The 16865-nt window shown below is 46.5% G+C and overlaps 1 protein-coding gene across 1 annotated transcript in view; it reads left to right on the top strand.

Moving 5' to 3' along the window:
- Nucleotides 1–16865, top strand: part of RERE (arginine-glutamic acid dipeptide repeats) — a 360449-nt gene that overhangs the window by 121051 nt on the left and 222533 nt on the right. The window contains 1 exon segment of the mRNA XM_054691464.1: nucleotides 13737–14205. Within this exon segment, the coding sequence (XP_054547439.1) occupies nucleotides 13881–14205 (325 nt within the window). The 5' untranslated portion in view covers nucleotides 13737–13880.

The raw sequence follows: 16865 nt of genomic DNA, 5'->3' as shown, positions 1-16865 counted from the left end.
TGTGAGTAGAATGGATATTTTATCCTGAGCAAAGGATACTAAAGAATATTTTTGTTGTGTGCAAATGCCCAAAGGAGGGATACTGCCACAGGGACCCCTGCCGTGCGAACCCCAGGTGATGTTCTGTAGATCTGTGCTCCCCCCGGGTGCTTCCTTTGGAGTTCCCTTCTTTGCACTTGCACTTTCTCGTTTTCAAGTGTCAAAATGGAAAGTGCCTGTTTCCCATAGGCATTGTCCACGGATTTGCCCAGGTGCTCTCCAGTTTTGCTTGGTGATTTGAATGCTGCTCTGGTCACAGAGAGAACTGTAGTGCGGAGTGGAAGTTAGGGCTGCTTTAAGTTGCTGGTGAATGATAGCAGCTAGAGCTGTATACTTAAACAAACCTATTTTGAAATCTAGACTTTCAGACAGTGACCCTCCACAGCGCCCTGTCCCCACTTCATTGACACTTCCTATGCTGGATGCTAATGGAACTAAGTCATTTGGTGCAAACACGTACAGAGTCTCCAACAGTCAACTGTAGAACATGCTTTCGCTGACCACATAAATAGGAGATGAGTTTGCATAGGGTACTGGGTAAACTGGAGACTGAAAAATTCATTAGAGATTCTCTAGCATTCCAAGATTGGAACTACAGTGAGGGATGATAATGTAACAGGGTGGTCCCCAGGAAAGGGGGAGGTTCCCTGCCCCACCCAAGGGAGGGTGGAGCTGAGCAGGAAGAGGAGAAGCTGCAGAAGAGACTGAGGAAGGAGCAGGATGGAGCCAGGAGACCTGGAGGAGGCGCATGGAGCCTAGAGACACGTGAAGAAACTGCGCTTGTCTTTTGGTCGTGGACTGGGTGACACAGATGTGGGTGAGACCCGTGGGGAGGTGACAATGGCAGTTTTTATCTTGATGTTGATTTTGCTCTTTTCCTTCTGGGCTTGTCTGGTTATTTCTGACCCTTTGCTGTGGGTCCCCACTGGAAGATGCTTTAGACTTGTGGCAGGCTTTGGGGCCTTGTTCTGGCCCATTCCCATATGGATGGACTTTTACCCACGAGGGGACGGGTCACTTTGGGTGCTTCATTTAGAAACTAGACTCTTTGCCTTACCTGTGTTGTTTCCTAGTTTTATTAAAGTTCCTTCCCATTAAAGTCTCCTATGTTTTGTGTTGATGCGGCGGATGGCAGAGCCCATTTAGAATAGGCAGGTTTGCGGGGTTTGGGCTGCCCCTCTCCCTGTCCTATAACAATAATAGCCATGGAGTTTGCCTAAAATAGCCAAGTAAAGAGTGTTCAGAATTTCTGATGGAAAATTTGAGCTTGTTTCTGTGAACCAAACATTTTCAGTTTAGTTTCTAGGTGTGAAGTCACCACATGCAATTCCTGATGAAGACGTTCTGACAAATTTATTTTCTTTTTTGTGGAAGGTTACTATAAAATGAAAATGGTAGCAAATGCCAGAAGAGTACTGTGCTTTCCTGATTACTGAAAATATCTTTTTAAGGATTTTATTTATTTATTTTTGCATCTGGGTGTAGGCCAGAGGGGGGGTGGTGAGAGGATCCACCAGAGAGAGAGTGGGGAGCAGAATAGGTGGATCCACTGAAATTCACTGCTGAAGGGAGCAGCGGGTGAGAAAGGAGAGGTCTCCTGCACCATTGGATTGGCTTCCTGGCCGGGGATCAGACGCAGGCCACATCAGTGAGAGTGCTGAGACTGAACCTGGAAATATCTTTTTATTAATCGTAGGTACTTTAGTCTCTCTGCAGGTTTATTTTCAAACTATAATTATTCTTTAAATCTAGCAGCTTTCCTCCTCTTTGATTGACAAATGTAATAGTAATTGTATTGATAATGCACACAGATTTGGAATCTAGTTGAAAACCAGCCAGGGCTCTTAACAGCCTGGATTTTGTTAGATGCGTTATTTGGTGACATCGTTAATAGGGTTTGCCTGGAGGCAGCCCCTGCACATGTAGGGTGCTTCTTTGTGAACAGCACAGCGTATTGTTTTCATCTAAGGGTTTTCAGAACAAGGTCCCGATGCAGTCATGTTGCCCTGGCAGCTTCACCCACAGCTCACAGGTGGGTAGGGCAGTCAGTACTGCCTCATTTGCTTCATCTTGTTCTCTTGCTCCAGAGACTATTCCCACCCCCCACCCCCCACCCCCCGCCTGACCATTGTGCATCTGGTCTTAGGGCTGTAGGTACTGTTCGTGTGCTGAAAACTTTGAGATTTGTATCTCTAATGCTTAACACCTTTTTGACGTCTCAGCCCATACATATATCTCTACTTGGATATGAACTAAGCATCTCAAGTATAACATCTTCCAAACAGAATTCCCGGGTTCAGAAAATGACAGCTCTACTCTTTCAGCTACTCAGGCTCACTTGGGGTCTGTGTTTATGTTCCTCTTTACCTCACATCACATTCAGTCTGACAGCAGATTCTGCTGGCTCTGCTCGGGGATCCTGTCCATCATCTGACTACTTCTTAACACCTTTACTACCTCTATTTGCCTGAATTAATAGTTTCCTAGCCCTACCGCAGCCTGAAGGAGTCTGTTAAAAAGTAACTGAGATTGTTAACTTCTCCATGCAAAGTCCTGCCAAGGCTTCTCCTTTAGGGCAGTATATGCCCCCCAGCGACCTCTCCCTTTCCTGCTTGCTTTTTTGCCTTCCTGCTGCAGCTTCCTGGTCTTGTTTGGATGTGGCAGGCCTGCTTCTCACGTCATAATACCTGCTTTTCTCTCTGTTTGGAAGGTTTTGTCCCCCAGGTAGCCACACAACTTGCTCCCTTACTCCCTGTAGATCAAATGACCCCGCCTCCACAGCGGTAACCTTAAAAAATGAGCACCCACCACCCCCTCCCCCAGGCTTACTTGTAAACTCCCTGAGCGTGGAGATTGTGTGTTCTGGTCGTGCGTTTATCTGTAGCTCCGAGGACAGTACTTGGACCTAGTAGGTGCTTAATAAATGTTAACTAAGATTTGACAGGTACTCTCTTCCACAAATGGAGATTTACTTGTTGGTCGTTGTCACCCGCCCCCAGCCACTGGGCGCGCTAGTTGCTGGCGTCTGGAATGGAGTAGTTCTTGTGGCCCGCCTGCCTTTTTAAAAAAAGACATCAGGTTAACAAGGATGACAGCTAATATATTTGGTCAACCCAGCGAGAATCACAGCCAGTTAAAATAGCTCAGAGAGAGAAAATGGCAAATTGAGTTTCTGTTGGGACTTCATTTTTTAGTCAGAGCTACTTTGCCTTTTCATCTAAGACTCATCATATTCCACGTGATGTTAGGACTGCTCAGCGAGTGTTGTGGTTCTGTTTTTCCCTCGATAGAATTTGTAGCCATGGACTAGATGTGCATTGTGAATGCTTTTGGGTTTTCATACACGTGGAAAGTGTGTTTGTATTAAGTATAAAACCTACGGTCCTTCCTTTCATCAGGTGTTGCGCGCGTATGTGCCAGGGTTGCCAGTTACTGTGCAGCTCGGAGCTCTGCAGCCTGGAGGAAACGCTGGGTCACGTCGCTGCCTTTGACCGTGTTGTGCAGAGGCAGTAAGCCCGACCCAGTATTCCTGCATGTTGGAGATGGCCTTGGTCCAAAAGGGATCTCCCTCGTTCTCAGCCTCACATAAAGTAAAACCTCTCTTCCTCTGTGCCTGATTAACTCTGCGTTTCCATGTGCGAGTGGTTTCCTTGGTTGCAGAGGTGGTGCTCATCCTTAGGCATTTTGTAGCCAGCTGTGTGTGTGTCTTTTTTTTTTTTTTTTTTTTTTTTAAGCTATAGCAAAGCTTGAGCTTTTTCTTACTAGTTCGTAATGTTGCTGTTTGTGTGTATGTGTTTTAACAGCTGTATTGAAATACAATTCTCATGTAATTTCCCCATTTAATGTAGACAATTTAATGACTGTCAGTAAATTCACAGATATGTGCAACCATCACCACAATTTCAGGACATTTTCATCAGCCCCTGAAGAAACCCTATAGCCAGAGCAGCCACTTTCCATTTCTCCCTCCCTCCACCAGCCCGAAGCAGCTGCAGATCCGCCTTCTGTCTCTGGGCTGGCCTTTCTGCACAGCCCGTGACTGCAGCCACCCAAAAGGTGCTGACCCCAGGCCTGCGCCGGGTTCCAGGTCCCCCGCGTTGGGCGCCAGCACCACGCTTCCTTACTGTCATGTGGATAGACCACGTTTGCTTTCTCCATATGCTTTTTATTTTTGTCTCTTCTGCTTTTGGTGTTTTACTTATGACCCTATTTTGGAAAAGTGAGTTTAGGAATTTCCCCCTTTTATGCACTGGGTCTTGGTTTCACAGACAGTCAACCTCTCGGGTGCTTGGTTTGGCATCATGAACACCAGGCTTTCTTTTTACTTAAGTGTTGGCAGAAGCATCTCCTTGGCTTTGGTGCCAGAGCAGGTCACCAGTGAGTAACGTTACTCCCAAAACCCTTCAGTCCTTGCCAGAAACACCAGAATTTTTCAGGATATTTACTTCCATTTCCCTAATTCAGCCTCAGACATCTGTGTGATTACTATTTCAGGCAGAGCTTTGAATTAGCCCACTTTATTTCAGAAAACAAAAAACATGGTTCATTATAGCTTTTGTGATGGTGTTTATGGAATCCATATTAGTCAGGCATTTTGAATAAAGCAACGCAGATGCTTACTCCTTGGAAACCTACACTAGCAAATAACTTGAGAGTGTCAAGCAGTGACTCTCCACTGTGGGTGGGTGTTCCCAGGGAGTACATGGCGCTCTCTGGAGATATTTTACCTTGTTCTCCTTGGAGCCGTGGGTTGTGCTTTCAGAATCTGTGTGGGTAGAGACCAGGGAAAATGGACTAAAAGGTCCCTGCGACAAAGAATTACCTGACCCAAAACGTAGAACATGCCCTGGTTTAGAGTGAGCCGTGCATTGTCCTTAACCCACTGGGTAGAAGACACACGTGTTGTAGGCCCGTCCAAGGCAGAAGCTTCTGTGTGTGATTGGCAAAACCTTCACATTTAGCAGTATAGGAAGGATAGTGCTTGTGTGACGAGAGTTTGTGTGTTCTTTAAAGACAGGGAGAAGTTAAGATTTTCTTGTGAAACCTCTTTGAACACCTAGTTTTTGGGAATTCTTTTCAAATAAAAAGATTTTACAGTTATTTAATTGCGTTGTTCATTATAACCTGGAGTTCTGCTGTTCTGGATATTTTTCCCATCCTTTGAAGGTCCTGTGGTTTATTATGTCTCTGTGGAAGAAATTAAGGTATTTGTCAGCGTCCACCCATCTGAATTCTCTCAGGGAGCCTCAGAAGGGCACTCCCAAGTGTTCACCTCTTTCTGATAAAGGGGTTCATTCTGCGCCACCTCCCGGTTCTGTATTAAAAAGAAGGTCGGTCATTTTCTGAATTTGGCCAGTGCCTCCCTTGCATTAGGCTCCTTCAGTAAGACATTTGTTCCTGGAGTGAGTCTAGACGCTTATTCAGGATGGATTGAGTGTAAACATTCATTTATCCTAACCCCAAATGAAGTGACTTTGACGGCGCGTGCAGTCCTTTGCATCTATGCCTGGGTTGGGTCAGGTGGACGAATTTCGCAGCCTTTTTTTTCCACTGGAGGAAGTGCTCTCTCTGCCACATCTTCAGGTGGAACCCAGCGTGAGCTCTGCTCGGCCCCACGGGCCTCTCCCCGCGTCTCTCGGTGTTACCTTGCAGCTTTGTCAGGGTTCTCTGGCATATTTTGAGGGATTCTTCACAGCATATTGCTGTTTACGAGGATGCCTTAATTTTTTATGCAGTGACTACAAGTGTGAGAGTGACATTCCCCTTTCTAGAGCAAAAGCCACTATGTTTTCTTTCCCAGAATGTTGATATGAAAGGGGGCAGGAAAGGAAGGTTGACTTCTCTATGAAAGCAAACCTCCCCCCCCACCCCCCCAAGCTGGGCGGCCTTCTGCGGCGCTGCTGGTGGCTGCGGGTGTGTCTCCTGAGGCCAGGACCCAGCAGCGAGGCCGCTTCCTCAGAGGCCTCCACAATGGGGCAGTCTCATTTTGTTCCTAAAAGAGATCGCTGACGCATTTGTTGAGCCAGTGGAAATGCAGAAATGGCAAAGGCAGAAGTTCTTGAGGTGCTTTGGTTCTTAATTTAGACTTTCAAAGATAGTGGTTTTGAAAGTAAGCGTGTTTGGATGGCATTAGCTACCCTTGATGAGAAAGATCTCCTGCCAGATAAGATGAATGATCCCAAAGTGCTGTTTTCCACCCAGGTGCCTACAACAGCACCCCATGTGCTTGACCACTGTATTGGGTACTGGCGTTTAAGGCTGTGGAATTGAAGGCTGTAGAGCCTTGTGGTTAAGAGGATGGCTCTGGCACTGACACCAACTGTGATTTTGGTCCACTCCTCGCCGCCCTGGGCTGGCTTCGGCCCGGCGCATGCCGTCCCTCCTGAGTGGGGTCATGCTTAGGATGAGCGCATGGCCTAGTTTACACACTGTTTTCCTGAATAGCTATTAATCTTTTTACTCTCAGTGGAAGTGGATGATAGAGTCCACTTGTCTTGTTGTAGTGTAACCTGAATAAAACGCTTCCTGTGTGGTAAGTGCTCCACGAGTGTTTATTTTAGGGCCTTCTCTTTGTCCCACCCTCGCTACTTATTTCCTACTGCTGCTCCCGGTAGCTGCCGGCCGGGTGTGATGTCACTGAACGCTTGATTGCAGTTCCTCCCACCTGGCCTGGCTTCTCCTCTTTGCTTCTCCCTGGGCTGTCCGTGGTTTATGAACCAGCTTGAACGCCACCTTAGTTCTGGCCTCACGATATATTATTCTTTCCTAAATAAATGGGTCATCATAATACTCTTTTGACTGACCCAGCTATATGGAGAAGGGCAGAAAGAAGTCATTTATTGTTCATCTTCATGTGCCAGGCGGGAGCGAAGATCTAAGAATGCAGCAAAGGGCAAAAGCAGTTACATGTCAAGCCTCATAGAGCTTCGGGCTTGGAGGCAGACAGCTGTTAGTCAAGCCACACAAGTAAATCTGAAATTACTGTTGTGGCGAATGCCGTGGAGGGATTCAACCTAATTTTGAACAAGAAAGGACACCTTAAGGAAGTTGCTGTTGAACTGTGACCTGAAGGAAGAGTGGGAGATACCTGGGCCAGGTGAGGAGCAGGGCATCCCAGACAGAAAGGAAAACCGGCCTGGGGACTCCACTCCAGGCAGGAGGGCGCGGGGACCGAGGGAAGGGAGCTGGGGCCAGGGTGGCATGCGATGGAGAGCGGGCTTTGTGGATGATGATTCGCATTTGGGTTTTTGTCTGACACGAGCGGGAAGTCAGTGAGCCTTTAAGGTGGGAGGATTGAGGTGATCACGTAAGCCCGTTGGAAGGAGCATCCCGACTGTCGTGTCGGGAAAAATCCCGAGTTTCAGAGGAGTGGATGTGAAGAGAGCTGGTGGGTGGTCAGGAGCCCAGCCTAAGGTGGACCTGTTGGGGATGATCTGAAGAAGAGTTGAGAGAAATTGATAAGGTACCGTGGCAGGATTTGTGGGTGATGGGGTGAGAGAAAAGATTGCCGTAAAGATGCTGCTCAAGGGTCCAGCCTGCACCGGGGAGCAGGGCAGGGCCGCCGGGCGCTGAGGCCGCCTGGAAGAGGGCAGGCTGAGGCCAGAGCGTGGCCTGGGCTTGGACAGTTGAGGTGCCTTAGGGACATGGAGAGGAGCCCTTGCCCAGGGGCAGTTGCGTACACGCCAGGCGCCGGGCGTGCTCCCTGCGGGCTGGTGACCTGTGCGACATTGGCTAGGACAGAAGCAGAGGGTGAGAAGGGAGGCTCCAGACCAGAGGAGGAGCAGTGCGAGAGGCCGGGAGAGGCCGGTGCCGGGAATGCAGGCGTGCCGTGCCTGTCAGACCGTCTGTGTGGACGGTGACACTGGGGGCGGAAGCGAGCGCTGGGAGCTGTTGCCTCGATCGCCACGCATGGCGCCTGTGGGTTATGGAGAAGCCCCACCACCGAGCAGCAGAGCGGAGTAGCATGGTGGGTGGGGAGGCCGGGAGGCTGCGTTGTGGGTGGCCTTGGCGTTGTGGGTGGCCTTGGCGGCTTCCTGGAGTTGGACCACAGACATGCCTGGGGGAGGCCCTGAGGGCAAGCAGAGGCCAGACCAAGTGGGGGGGGGGGACCTAAGCAGATGGGTTCTGAGGGCTGAGGGAGAGTCTTGAGGCTGCTGGAGGCCCAGGGGAGAGAAGAGGGGAGGGGTTGTCGGGACAGGAAAGTGGTCATCTTTGAAAAGGAATGGTGGGCAATGAACTGCACTTGAAATGGCGGGTGATATGGTAGGTGAATTGTTAGCTCAAAACTTAAAAAAGTGGTGGCGTGTGAGACGCTGGTTTCTGCGTGGGCGGAGGCCAGTTAGCCTTAGACGGCAGTTGGCTGACCTGCGCGAGAGCAGGGCGGCGTGGAAAGGGCCACGTGCAAGTCACGCGGAGCAGCAGGTGAATTACAGAGGTTATTCAGGACTCGGCTGGGAGGCACCGAGTGCTCGGTAAGATGCCTGGGGTGTGACTGGGCATTTGATAACCACAGATATTTCTTGTTGTGGTTGAATGAGGACGAATCAGTTACTAGCTGCAGTCAGAGCCAGAGTCCAGTGTCCTGTAGAGCGTGACTTGAGCAGCTGAGTAGGCCAGGACCCGGGCAGGAGCGAGGGCAAGTGTCCGAGAGAAAGTGGGTGTCACATGGTCCAAGGGAGATATTTGTGAAGTTTGATTTCATTTGTAATCGGTTTAATGTGGTTTCATTCTTAATCCTGTGGTGGGTGGGCAGTGGGTTCCTGAAGCTAGGGCTGATACTCTCGCATAGCACAGTATACTGCCAGGTGTCAGCTGCTGTGGTGGATGGCACGTTGTGATTTACTGATAGATTATTGATAGCTCACCCTTGTAAAGCATGTCACAGTCTGTAGGTGCAGCTGCATAGGGTATAGTTCATTGGCTCGGCTCTCAGCTGGCGGGTCTGGGCCATCTTCTGCAGCGGTGCGGCCGAGCTGGCGCCGCGGTGTGGGCAGTGCCCTGGACTTGAGTGTTGGCTTTTCGGGCCTGTGTCCTTGCCGTGCTGTCTTGGGGGCAGCCCTCCTGGGTCTCCTTAAATAGTCACAGGAAGTGGTTCTTTTTTTAAAGATTTATTTATTTATTTATGCATATAAGAACTGGGGTGTAGGTCAGAGGTGCGGGGGAGGGGGTGAGAGGACTCACCAGAGAGAGTGGGGAGCAGAACAGGTGGACTGACTGAAATACACTGCTGAGGGCAGCAGCCAGGAGACAGGAGAGGTCTGCTGCGCCATGTGGTCAGCTCACTGCCTGAGGATCGAACTCGTATCGCAGTGGCTGGTGATGGTTCTTAAGTGAGGTTTGAACCCTAGACATGACAGAAATTTTAGTATTTTATTCAAATGGGTTTCGATAAGTAGAGTGCGGTGTAAGTCTATTTTGAATATTCATTCCGTCAAGCATGAGTAAAAATGTTTCTTGTGAGTTTAAAAATCTTTACCAGAAAAATTATTCACACTTCCATGGTGATCTTACTCAGTCTCATGGTTGACAAAACTACATTTTTTTCTTCAGCCTTAAGCTCCGCCTACTTAAACTCTGTGGTTTTCTAGCGTAACATGATTGTACCTGAGCTCCTGATCTTACCCCCCACATTCAGATGCTGGCACACTCATCGGGCTATGCTCTTGCCAGAATCCCGGCTTCACTCCCAACTTTCTCCCTCTCACGTTCACCTCTCAAATTCCCACTTTGCCATCACATCCTCTTTGACTCTTACTTAATTGAAAGACACAGGAAACAAGGTGACGACTCCGCCTCTCTACTGCTGCACTCCAGGCCCTGCAAACTGCCCCGGCCACTTCCCTGGTCACTGCGGTAAGCCTCCTGGCCCTCAGCGTGCCCCATGCGTCCCTCCCTGCATCCCTTGTGCCCCATGCGTCCCTCCCTGCATCCCTTCAGGGATTTGCGTGAGGTGTGATCGTAAACAGACGTCAGAGCATGCCTTTCTCTGCCACTCAGATCCCGGCAGAGCTGCTGTCTTGCTCTGCAGTAAAAGCACATGCTTGCTCTGGCCACACGGCCTGGTGTTTTCCGGCCCCTTCTCTCTGTCCCCATTTCCTCCCACCCTCCCTCTTCCTCGTGCCTGCAGCCCCCTGGACTGTGCCTGACGCGGTTACTTCTGGACATTTGTGCTGCTTTTGCCCTTTGCTGGACCAGCCTCCCTCATGTGACCTTCCAGCTCCTGCTCCAGCCCTGACCCTCAGTGATGCCTTCTCTGACCATTGTTTAAAACTGCAGCCCCCCACACTCCCCGTCCCCATTGAGCTCCCATTTAAGATCTTTTTTTTTTAAAGATTTATTTATTTATTGATTTATTTATTTACTTACTTACTGGTACAAGCACTGGGTAGTGTCAGATGTGTGGGAGGGTGAGAGAATTCACCAGAGCCAGATCAGGGAACAGAGCGGGCAGACTGATGAAATACACTGCTGAGGGGAGCAGCGGGCGTGGCAGGAGAGGTCTGTGCACCATGTGGGACCCTCACTGGTGGCCGGGGATTGAACCGGCTCTGCAGAAGCTGGGGGCAGCTTCTTACAGACACAAATATTATCCTTTTGTTTATGGTCTTTCCCACTCCCTAGGACCTCAGCTCCCTGCGGGCAGGGAATTATGCAAGTGATTCTCTGCTGTCTTCCTTGAACCCACCAGTAACAGCACACAGTAGGCATCCATTAGGCCTTTGTGCAATGAATAGATAAATGCAATGTTGAATGTGTAGTATGTTGTGGGATAGATTTTTCTTTCTTTGTTATCTGTCTTATCATGTTTCCTGCTTTTAACTAGGTTGAGCAGTGGTTGACAGACACTTTGAATATTGTTGTCTTCCTTCCTGGAGGGGAAAAATGATATTTGGAAGGAGAGGGTATAGTGAGTGTTTCCTTAATCTGTCTGTGCAAATCATCAGCATGAATACATGTAGGAAGAGTTGGCACCTGGAGAGCTGTTGACACTGGCATCACAGAGGACAGCTGGCAGCAGGTTATGCAGGTCATGTGGGGTTTGCCTTTGCAAGAACTACTTTAGAATCATTGGTGGTGTGGCCTCCTGTAGATGATGTCTGTAAAGTGGGGTGGTGACTTCTGTCTGGTTCACTTCACTACGTTATGGAGAGAGAAAATGGAACGAGGTCGTCACAGGTACCTTCTTTGTAAACTCATCGTAAAGACACGGTTGCCCTGTCTGTTTTGCAGATCATTTCTAGCAAATTGAAGTGTCAGGTCCCCTTCTCAGCACTCTCTGCTAACTCCCTGGGTCCTTTTCTCAAATGTCACATTATTGTATGTTGCTCATTGTGTAATGAGACTCAGAAAATTATGTTTAGTAGGGTAAATGTGGAGAAAATAAATGCGTCCCCATCCAGCTATATTTTATTTTATATTTATTTTATTACTTTATTTTATTTTTAAAGATTATTTATGCATACAAGAGCTGGGGTACAAGCCAGAGACGTGGGGGATGAGAGGATTCACCAGAGACAGAGTGGGGAACAGAACAGGGGGACTGACTGAAGTACACTGCTGAAGGGAGCAGCGGGCAAGACAGGAGAGGTCTGCTGTGCCGTGTGGGTTGCTCCCTGGCTGGCCAGGGATTGAACTTGTGCTGCAGAGGCTGCGGATTGCTTCATAGTGTGGTGCTTAACCCTTTGCGCCACCAGGGAGGCCCCAGCTATATTTTAGAGCCAAAGGTAAATGGCATTTGGATTGATTTTTGCTTTGGTTTATCCATGTTCTTAATTATCTGAAAGTTCCAGAAACACACACACCCACACACGATTTCATCTTGTGGATGGTTTCTTGTGGATGAATTTTTTCTTTTTTTTTTGTAGAAACAACTATTTCTTTATGTGAGTAGAAAAGAAGGTATGATTTTATATGGAGTAGTGGTGAATGTGCACGTGGGTGGTTTTTTCCATTTGAATGCAGTTTTTTGGGGAGCACTTGTCTTATTAACCCTAGAGAGATTATCTTTTTCTTAAATTTATCCAGAAGTCCTGAATTGCCTCTAAGAGGTTTTCAGCCGCAACTCCTTGTTCTCCCAGTAGAACTTCATATGTTTTCAGAGTCAAAGAGGAATGTTTTAACCACTGTTAGCTGATAGTTTTCCTTCTTGCATGATTGGTTGGTTCATGTTCTCAACTTAAACCCAGTGGGAAAGTAATATGTCTGTGTATTTTCAGTTGCCAACACTGGTGGTCTGCAGGGACTTGCAGTTTATTAGTGTCTGTTTAGCAGGTGATTCATCTAGGCAGAACTTTTACTGGTACTATAATAATTTTTCAATTTCTTGATATATATTTAAAAAATGGAATTCCTACTTGAAAGCTTATTTGCTATGTAGAAGGAAGTAACCTGGGTTTGTGCCACATGCTTTTACTCATCCGACTTTGTTTGTAAACTGTGTTATTACCCCGTCATCAGCCTCTCTCCCAAAGGTTGCGTCAATATCCTTCTCCCCTCTGCCCCCCAAATGCCTAAGGATACAGAACATGCTTACTGGGAGGTCTTTTCTGGTATCAGGTTTAACCTAAGAACTTTGGCAAGAGTATCTAATAATTTTTATGGTCTTGGCATGACCAAAGAGAATCTTTTCTGCATTTGAGGCATAGAATCGCAACAGCATGCCATTTGTTGTTGTCTAAGTAGAGAGGACCAGTCTGTTGTTGGCATATATCACTTCCTTTCTGGCCTTACTGCATGAAATACAGATGGTTCTCACATGGGGCTGTTGCCTCCTGTTTCTGCACTAGACCATCGAGGGCAAGGACCATGGCTTTTCCTCTTACCGTGTCTTTAGCTCCAAACACCTGCCGCAAATTGTTTGGTAAAGATTGTTGAACAAATGAGATGAGCTGTTGAGGAAGACAATAAAAGATATTTTACTAGTTATTGTGACTACTCCAAAACTGACTTGTAAGCAAAACATTTTTTCCCTTTATGAAAGTTTTATAAGAATTATGTTGGATTGGAGTTTAGGATTCACTCTTTCCATTGTAAATACTTAAAAAAAAAAAAAAAACAAACTCTTTTGACTCTCACAGTTGAGTTTATACTTGAGAGGAGCTTATTAGTGAAGCTGTTAGTGGTTATTTGAAAGAATGTAGAGATCACTTAATATTCTCTAAAGTTGGAAGATTGTTTTTTGGAAGCTATTATGTTTTGTTAAGACAGAGATAATATGTCTTGAAAGAAATCATTTTTCCTGGTAAATAATTAGAATAGAAAGTAGACCTAAAGATAGGACAGTATAATTGAAAGCGAAGCCTTTCTCTGTAGTCATCAACTTTATTTGAGATGACTCTCCTGCTTGTTCCTGATGGATGCTCTGGACATTTGGAGAAGTAGCCAGAGTCTCTCGAAGATGGTGGACATTTGCCTTTTCCTTAAAAACAAGAAAACAGTCGGTGTATAGAGAGCATAGTTTACCCTTACACATGCAGACACTTTCGTTATTGGTGTGGTAGAAAGTACCCTACCATATGCTGAGGCCAAAACTGCAAGTATTTAAGTGTCATTTCATACTTGTCCTAACTTTTTGCCCTATGGTGGTGAGAAATTTTCAGGGTTAAAGCGTGATCAAGAGATTTAATTAATAAAATATACTTTCAAGAAGGAAGCATGAGAAGATGTTAAAGTAAAATCAGTTTCTTTTTCTCTTCTAGCATTTTTGAAACGTTGGGGTTGTTGGAGTGGTTGGATTTTCCCTGGAATTGAGTGAGAAATTCAGAAGACTGAAGCCCAGGCTTACTGTCTACCTTTCACGGAGGCCTAGCCGTGAGAGGACAGAAGAAGGCACGTGGCGCATCATGACAGCTGACAAAGACAAAGACAAAGACAAAGAGAAGGATCGGGACCGAGATCGGGACCGAGAGAGAGATAAAAGAGACAAAGCCAGAGAGAGTGAGAATTCACGGCCTCGCCGGAGCTGTACCTTGGAAGGAGGCGCCAAAAACTATGCCGAGAGCGATCACAGTGAAGACGAGGACAATGACAACAACAGTGCCACGGCGGAGGAGTCCACCAAGAAGAACAAAAAGAAGCCACCGAAAAAAAAGTCTCGTTACGAAAGGACAGACACTGGAGAGATAACGTCCTATATCACTGAGGATGACGTCGTCTACAGACCAGGAGGTAAGGAGTGTTACGTTCGGGTCTTGACAGCATGATAGAGAAATGTAGATGAAACAGATGCCCCTCTGTATGGTAATGGTGGCTTGGAACCCAGAACAGTGAGTCGTAGGTTTGGGTAACAAAAATCAAGAGAGTGGACACATTAACCCACTTTTTGTCCGTTGGATTTACCCACTTCTTGCTGGTGTCTGCTTGGCTTAGTGTCCTGCCCTGGTTGTGTGTTTCTCTGCTTCTTTGTTCTGTCTGTCTGTCTGCCTGCCTGCCTGCCTGTCCGTCTCTCTCTCTCGTTTTCTCATTGTGCCTGTTCTCTTGCGTCACCATCTGCTCAAATGTTTTCATCTTTGACTTCCTCTGTGCATTTTACCTTCAACTTAAACTGGACGTGGTGACCCTGCAGAATGGAATACATGGTAGGGGCAGGTTAACCTTCAGATTTTGGAAAGAGGAAATTTTACATTGGCAACGGAAGTGACCAGGTTCGAGGGAGTTGTTGATAATGGCCTTCCCACCAAGGCGTCCTCTTCCCGATGGCCTGCTTTCCCAAGTGTTGAACTTCAGGCTCTCTAATTAGTAGTAATAGGTGAAGCCAACTATCCTGCTTTGTTTTCTAGAAAGTGTACTTCTTTGTGGATGTGTCGAGGCACATAGCATAAACTCAGAGAGAGACCGGTGCACCTTCCACATGAGATGCAGGGAGTGAGCCATTCAGAACCTGCTGGACACCAGCGCAGCCTTTCCCGAATGTCTGCATTTTGTGTGTTAATCTGCTTTTCTTGCAGAAGCCGGTCACATTTGCTAAGATCTCTTTGTTTGACTACTTACCCTGCTGAGGAGTGATAGGACTTTCATGGGCTCCAATTAGCATATTAAACGCCTCCCAGTTTGATGCTTTTCCTGGAACGGGAGGTTGTTCTGTCATTAACCTGGCACTGTAGTTTCCCCCAGTACTTGCCGCTGTCTGAACTTCTCATACGCGAGCACATTTCCTGCCCCTTCCCTCACCTCCCTGCCCCCTTTTAGTAATTAGTTTTCTGTTTCAGAAGGCGATCAGTATTAGAAATTAAGCCAATACACTTGTGTTCCTAATGACATTTTATTACTTGATGAAGATGATTCATGTGATACACAGTGATCACAGCTGATACTGTAGAGAGGTGAGGGCTCAGGTTACAGCGCTGGCAGTGACTGAGAGTGGAGGGGGGCAGTGCTGGGGCCGGGGCCTGCACCCTGCCAGGTCCTGTGGACGTTCCACTCTTAGGTTAGGAGACAGATCTTCTTGGTGCTTTCTTTTCTTTTTGGGGAATGCATTTGAGTGAAATGACTAGGTTGCCTGCTCCAAATAACTTCTTTCTCAATGGAGGATTGATAAATATTGTGTATTCCTTACGTTTCCCTCCACTGAAGAATCAGAAACAGGGTACTGTGATTAGATTTCCATGACGGGACTTGATTTTTTTTCTTTTCTTCGTCTTTCTTTCTGATCTTTTTCTTTGTTGATGCAAAGCACTAGAATAATCTCTTGTTAGAGATGAAAAACCATCCTTTTGTGGAGATCCCTACATGCTTAATATGCTTAGTTATAGCTTATATATTTAAGTAGGAAATCTATAGGATTTTATAGAGAATTTTTTCTAGAGGATATTTTTTGAATGGTAGATGATTAGTGTCCATTTGTTTCTTTAGGATATAAAGCACAGATTAGTTTTTTTTTTGTTTTTTTTTTTTTGGCTAAGTTTGTTGTCATACTGAGTGTAAATGGTAGCTACCTCCCAAAAAATTATTGCTATTTTTGAATGAGTCCAGCAATTAGTGGTACCTTGAGGATCAGAATTACTGGAAATTATGTGATTGTACTTCCTTGTCCTAGAGGGAAAAACAAGTCTGTGTTCACATTATTTGATCTCAGAAGAATGCGATTGTGTTAAGAAATTGGATATTACTTAGAATTTGTCATCAGCTGCATCTCAGGCATGGTCACAACCAGCTTTTTTTTGGTCTCTGCTCCTCATTGCTGGAATTACCTTTATTTCATCCTTACGCGTTCAGCATGATGAACTTTTAGTTATTTACACAGCCTGTTTTACCTCCTGTCTGAGGACCTTGTCTTACTCTGGTGAACCCCCTTTCTCCATCACACGCAGACGTACTTCATTCTCACCCTGTTTTCAGCTCTCCCCTCCTAGTGTCATTCCTTCCTGCGCTGGATTACCCTAATAGGTCTTGTCATGGCATGATGTATGTTTCTGCTTGTCCTTACAGTAGTAATACTTTCTGTTAATCTCTGTTATTACCGTAGGATGAGTGCCTTGCTCCTTCCTCCATAACGACAGCAATGCTGTGTTTGCTTATTGAGTTCCTGGCATCTGCACCAATAGTGTGTATTCCACAGTATTTGCTGAATACGTTTTTGAACACCTTTCAAAAATTTAACAGATTTATCACCTGATTAATGAAGTAAAATAGAATTATTCTCCTGGAAGTCTGTCTTGAGTCATTTATTGCCCAGTGCATGATTTCATAGACTTGTTATCAAATGCAACACCAAACAAAAGGCGTGTGGGCTCTGCTGTACACCGGCCTGCGGCTCGTGTCTAATCTGCCTTCTTTGTTGTCTGTTGGCTGATACTCTACTTTTGAGATGACTGTCACGGTGACAAATT

Source organism: Talpa occidentalis, unplaced genomic scaffold, assembly GCF_014898055.3.
Source record: "Talpa occidentalis isolate TD23 unplaced genomic scaffold, MPIMG_talOcc4v2.1 talOcc4.9, whole genome shotgun sequence".
In the NCBI taxonomy this organism is placed as follows: domain Eukaryota; kingdom Metazoa; phylum Chordata; class Mammalia; order Eulipotyphla; family Talpidae; genus Talpa; species Talpa occidentalis.
This window is presented reverse-complemented; position numbering and strand designations above follow the sequence as displayed.